The following is a 6,000-nucleotide window of genomic DNA, read 5'->3' as shown; positions in this document are numbered from 1 at the left end:
ACATGCCCCTGGTGCAGAGGGGTTGAGGTTAACTCCAGAGGATGAGAGAGATGTCCTGTAAGATTAACAAGGGTTTTTCATGTAGACAAGAGGGACAGGAGCTTCGTGTTCCCAGGAGGAGGGAACAGAATGTCCAGCACATGCATGGAGGCAGGACTGAGCCGGTCACAGTAGCTCTTCTGACACAGGAGCGCTGGGCTGGGGTAGGGCAGGGGAGCAGCTGGACATGGGGTAAGACACCTGCATTTAGGGCCTAAGCAGCCACTTCCCAAGGGTCTTGGACTTTATTTTTTATTTTTTATTTTTTTTATTTTTGGGACAGAGAGAGACAGAGCATGAACGGGGGAGGGGCAGAGAGAGAGGGAGACACAGAATCGGAAACAGGCTCCAGGCTCCGAGCCATCAGCCCAGAGCCTGACGCGGGGCTCGAACTCACAGACCGCGAGATCGTGACCTGGCTGAAGTCGGACGCTTAACCGACTGCGCCACCCAGTAGTAAAGGATTTGGGGGCAGGGAGGGACAGAATTTGATCCATGGTTGGAGGACTGGCCGAATGTTCCTGGAGGCAGTGCCTGGCTCTGGGGACCCAGGTCCCGAGATACCCAGTGAAGAGGGACCGGTGGGTCGCTGAGCTTGGGGAGACCCCTCACAGACAGGAGAGCCGCCCCCTAAGGCTGGAAGGTGGTGGCAAGCTGGGCCCTGCGGCTGCTGCTGGTGAACTTGGGGGAGCGGGGCTCAGGGCCATGTCCAGTGTCTGTCATGGATGGGGTGCTTGGCAGTGTGGCAAGGGGGAAAAGCAGCACTCCATCAGGGAGAGTGGGAACATGAGGCAGAGGGCTGGGTGAGGGGTCCACTCTGCCTATGGTGGCCTCTTCACCGCCCAGGCCGAGCTAGTGCACCCCCAGCTTTGCCCAAGCTGTGCGTCTAGTTTCTGGAACTTGCTCTTGAGCTGTCCTTACAGAAGTTGGAATGACATGAGCCCCAAGCCCTGGAGACGAGCTGGGCCTCCCTTTCAGCGGCCCCAGAAGCAAGGCCGGGTGTGGAATGGATGTGTGCGATGGCGGCCGGTCCCAGCTGCTAACGTCACGAAAGTGACCATCAGTATTTTTTACTGTACAAACAGCTTTTATTTGGATACGGCTACTCAGTAAATATTGAACAGTAATCATCCCAGGCAACAAAGTGAGAGATAAATGGTGGCTTTTCAAGATATCACCGTGGTGAGAAAGGGAGTGGTCAACGATGCCGGATTTTGCAGCCAGAGAGTTCTCTTTGGTGGCTCCCTGTCCCCACCCCCCGCCCCCAGGGGCAGAAAAAAGTTGGTACAAAACTGTAAGTCCTGGAATTGGCTAAGACTAGTCCCTTTCACGTAATAATTTATTTCATGTCAAAACCATAGCAGACACATGCAGTTATGGGGCTGTGCCCGACTCGCCTGGGTCAGGAAACCCAGTGCAGAGACAGAGGACGGGGCTTGGACCCCTGCGCAGACGAAGATATGTCTGCGAGCACAGCTTTCTTCGGGAAAACACTCACTTTGAAAACAGCACCTCGATTTTATGTGTCTGTGTGCATAACGCCAGCCTTTTCTTTGAGAATGCCCCCAAATCACCAATGTCTTTGCCGCATGAGGCCCCTGCTGGCCCCAGTCAAGGGGACGCAGGGGGAACAGGTGCATGTGGAAGAACAGAGACCCTGGCATGGGGTCCTTTCCTGCCTCCTGAGATGTCCCACGAGGTGGGACAGAAGCCCACAGGAGAATCCTTGCGTGGAATGTTCTGCCTCCTTCCTTGATGGTCTTTCCTGAGGGAGAAGGTGGCTTCTAGTTCTTAGGGGTGAGTTCCTGGATCTCTGGCACAGGTGTCCTGTGGCCTGGAAGTTCTCTGACAGCCTGATTACGGGGAAATAGAAGCAGGACCCACCCTCCTTCCCCTCTGCCAGGTCTTACTGTATAACTATAGAGTCAGTCACTTATTTCTCCCCACAAATCTACCCTCAACGTTGCTTTTATGAAGATGGGGAGGAAAGGGAAGGGGGAGTGGAGTGGGGGCTCAGTGTGGCTCGTCCCTGTCAGCTTCCCTGGTGGGGGGGGGGGGCAAGGAGGGCGGGTTTGGACCACAGCTCCAAAGCAAAGGCAGAGTCATGCAAACTTGCAAGGTCTGTGGATCTTCAGATCTGAAGGCACTGACAGCACCATTTTGATTTTAAGAAAACGAGACTGAACGTCCCCGTGAACCTGCTCTAGGGAACCTCACTCAGTGCTGGGGCGGAGTCCCCAAACAGGCGTGACGATGGCAGATGTGGGATTCTCAATGGCGGCGAGGGCTGCGGATATCAGTTTTCCAATAGAGCGAGGTTCTTTGTCAGATGAGACAGTTACCTTCCCAGGCAAAAGCCAAGCCAAACAGACACACAAGCAAACCACCCCCTCCCCCAGCCTTTGCATATTCACCATAACGAGTTACAACGTCCAAACAGACGCGCCAGAGTGCGATCTGGTCACTCAGCCTGAAAAGCTGGCCTGTCCATCCCATCGATGTTTTTGTTGATCTTCCGTTTACCATCCAGATGGTGGATGTTGAAAACTACTTTTGGGAGCCGATCACCCAGGTGTTCACAGGGCATTTCTCCCTTCAGCACGGCTCCCCGATTCTTCAGTGGTAATAGATGCTGAAGGCATGGAGAATGTAGAGCAGGGTGGTCATAAAGGCGAAGAACTGGCAGAAGACGAGAGGTTCCGTGTTAGTCATGGCCAGACGGCCGCCCCCACCCCTCCTGCACCTGGGTCCGGACTGGACTCCTGAGATCTCTGTAGCCTCACGAGCTTAATGGGCTCCAGGACCCTCACCTCCTCCCGCTGCCCAAGCCAGACACCAGCCTGACTCCTCCCTTCTCCCACCACCACGTCCAAAGCCATCCCCAAACTCATCTGCGCGTACTGCCTGCCTATCTCTTGGTACGCCCACTTCTCCCTTGTCTTGGCTGCCATCATCCTTCGTGCCTCAACTTGCCCACTTCTGCTCACTCTTCCCCTCTGATCTGTCCCAAGAGGAAGATGTGATCGTGTTGCTCCCCTCATGTGGTTGAAACTGTGTGGTGAGTCCTTGCTTCTCAAGATGGAGGCCATTGCCCTTGATAGGCCTTCCAGGCCCGGCTGGCCATTCCAGCTTCGCTTTGCCCCACTGTCCACTCACACCCTGTTCTCGTTCCTTCCTTCGCTCATTCATTTAGCAAATACCTTTCAGGCACCTGCTATACTTCAAAAATGACAGTAGCTATAACAGCGCACAAAACATTCAAAAATTCCTATCCTCACGGCGCTCACATTCCCGTGGCAGAAGCAGAAAATAAGCAAGATTGGGGCGCCTGCGTGGCTCAGTTGGTTGAGCATCTGACTTCCGCTCGGGTCATGCTCTCGCAGTTCACGAGTTCAAGCCCCGCGTCGAGCTCTGTGCTGACAGCTCGGAGCCTGGAGCCTGGTTTGGGGTCTGTGACTCCCTCTCTCTCTCTGCCCTTTCCCTGCTCACACTCTGTCTCTCTTGGTCTCTCAAAAAATAAACAAGTGTTAAAAAATTAAAAAAAAAAAAAAAAGAAAGAAAGAAAAGAAGCAAGCTAAACCAGTAGAGTAGCTGGTTTGGTGGGGATAAGTGCCCAGGAGAAAATAAAGCAGAGAAAATACAGGGCCCGCTGGGGAGGGGGAAAGGCAAGGCCTTCCCGAAAAGGTGATATGTGAGAAAGGAGCAGAAGGAGGTGAGAGATTTGGAGCAAGGGCGTCCCTGTCGGGGTGGAGGCGAGAGCCAGGCTCTGTGTGGTCAGGGAGCAGCGAGGAGGCCAGGTTGTTGGAGCAGCTGGCCGAGAGTGAGCAGGGGAGAGAGGTCAGAGGGTGCCGAGCCAGACCGTGGAAGGGTGGTGTGCGGGCGTTGGCGTTAGTTGGGAGTTTAAGGGACTTAAAATTGTTTGAGGAAGAGGGAAAGGAGGCGGACAGGCTGGAAACACCTAGTGCTTGTCGGGCACCCCATTCTTACAATTGGGAATAACACTCCATGCCAACACCCCTTCCTCCAGCCACCGGATCCTTGCAGGAGCCCCCAGACTGACCCAGGCCTGGATCTTTCTGGTCACAGCAACCGGTCGGTGTTGGGCTCTCACCCAGCCTGGGTGTTAGGTCCTTTCTAAGAAGTGTTGGAGGCAGGATTGAGGAAAGTTAGGCCGCCAGAGGAGGAAGCTGCTGGCTGTGATCAAGCGGCCATGTGAGGGCGCCATTCCACAAAGGGAGAAAGGCAAGCAGCGCTGGCTGTCTCTGGTCCTAGTGGACCTAAGGTCTTGGGGGTCCTGCTCTTCCCACGACTGGCCGGGCCACCTGGCCCTGGGTTCTATCAGCCAACGCGTTAGCCCTGTGGACTTCTGTCATTGAAATAAAAGGACACTGGAACGGTTCAGCCACGCCGAGGAATTGGGGTTCCTTTCCACAAGCCGTGGAAATTCTTCCCATGGAAGAGAGAAATGTGCTCCGGCTTGGGTTTTAGAGAAAAGAATTCTGAGGGCAAGGCTGGGTGGGGAAGCAGAAGACGTGAGATGGCAGCTGAACTTGGGCTTGGTACCCCCTGAGCTCGTGCAGACACACACACACACAGCACACACAGAGACACAGACGCACACAGACACATGCACACACACATCTCCTTTCCTCCAAGCCCCCTTCAGTCTGAGGCTCAGGGCCCCCCATTCCACAGCAGACAGAATTAAGCCCCCTTCGATGTGCTCCCCACCAGTGGCTCCGTGTTCTGCTCGGCACTCACCGAGGCTGCGGTGTTTATGTAGTAGTTCCTCAGGTCCGCGGTCTCAGAAACGATGGTGGCATGTGCTTGTAAGACAGCGGCACTCATGTACAGGATGCCAGTGGTGCCGTGGTACAGGCTGTCCTGGAAAGGAAGAGGAGAGGCCACGGCCACCGTCATGCGGGCACTTACGCAGGTGCACACTTCCCTCTCTGACCACACAGCCGGGCGGAGGGGGCAAACGAGACAAGCCTGCTCCTCCGGCTCCTGCTTTTTTCTTTCGCAGGGTTTCTGGTGAACAATAGTGGATTCATAAATGGCAACGGGGGCACCTGGGTGGCTCAGTCAGTTGAGCGTCCGACTTCGGGTCAGGTCATGATCTCACGATCCGTGAGTTTGAGCCCCGCCTCGGGCTCTGTGCTGACAGCTCAGAGCCTGGAGCCTGCTTCCGATTCTGTGTCTCCCTCTCTCTCTGACCCTCCCCCGTTCATGCTCTGTCTCTCTCTGTCTCAAAAGTAAGAATGAAAAAACGTTTAAAAAAAGAAAAAAAATTTTTTTAAATGGTTATCAGTTCTGGAAGGAATGTTGTCACAGGCGAATTGGCATTTTGCAACCCCTAATGAGATATGCAACTCAGGAAAACTTATTAGGAGACGAAAAAAAAGTATCAGGGGAAAAGCTGATGGGTGAGCCTGTCACAGTGGAAGAGGGGCCACCCGTTGCCACATGTGATACGACTGGAACCCACTTAACGGAATGTTGTTTCCAGAAAGGTGTGAACCCATCTTCACTGCAGGGACTTGGAGGACCAAGTCACATCTCACCAGGAAGAAACAAACAGACAAACCCAAAAGGTTGGACCTTCTGTAGGACAGCTGACCCGCTTTCTTCAACAGCGTCCCTGGCAGGGAGAGCCATTGGAGGTTAAAGGTACCCAAGAACCCTCACTACCAAGTGCAACGCACGGCCCCTGGGAGGATCCTGATCGAACCGGCCAACTGTAAAAAGACATTTCAGGTGTAATCGGGTGAATCTGCATACAGTCTGGGTCTTAGATGATACCGAGGAATTATTGTTAATAACTTTATGTAAGTGTCGTAACGTAAGGAAGTTTGCATGTTTCTTTGGAGGCAGACTGAAATGTATAGAATGGAGTGACATCTTTTGGATTTGCTTTAAAATTCTTCAGGAGAAAAAAAAAAAAAGGCTAGGAGCTGCAAG

General features: G+C 53.7%; 1 protein-coding gene across 2 annotated transcripts in view; it reads right to left on the bottom strand.

The window, feature by feature from the left end:
* Positions 1 to 1,067: 1,067 nt before the first annotated feature.
* Positions 1,068 to 6,000, bottom strand: part of MALL (mal, T cell differentiation protein like) — a 34,662-nt gene continuing 29,729 nt past the window's right edge. For both annotated transcript variants that reach the window (XM_042982037.1, XM_007082360.3), the window contains 2 exons: positions 4,801 to 4,923; positions 1,068 to 2,718 (listed from right to left, as the gene is read on the bottom strand). In XM_042982037.1, coding sequence (XP_042837971.1) covers positions 2,656 to 2,718; positions 4,801 to 4,923 — 186 coding nt within the window. In that variant the 3' untranslated portion in view covers positions 1,068 to 2,655. The remainder of the gene's footprint in view (positions 2,719 to 4,800; positions 4,924 to 6,000) is intronic.

Source organism: Panthera tigris, chromosome A3, assembly GCF_018350195.1.
Source record: "Panthera tigris isolate Pti1 chromosome A3, P.tigris_Pti1_mat1.1, whole genome shotgun sequence".
In the NCBI taxonomy this organism is placed as follows: Eukaryota; Metazoa; Chordata; class Mammalia; order Carnivora; family Felidae; genus Panthera; species Panthera tigris.
The sequence above is the reverse complement of the archived record's forward strand: the minus strand, read 5'-3'. Positions and strand labels throughout refer to the sequence as shown.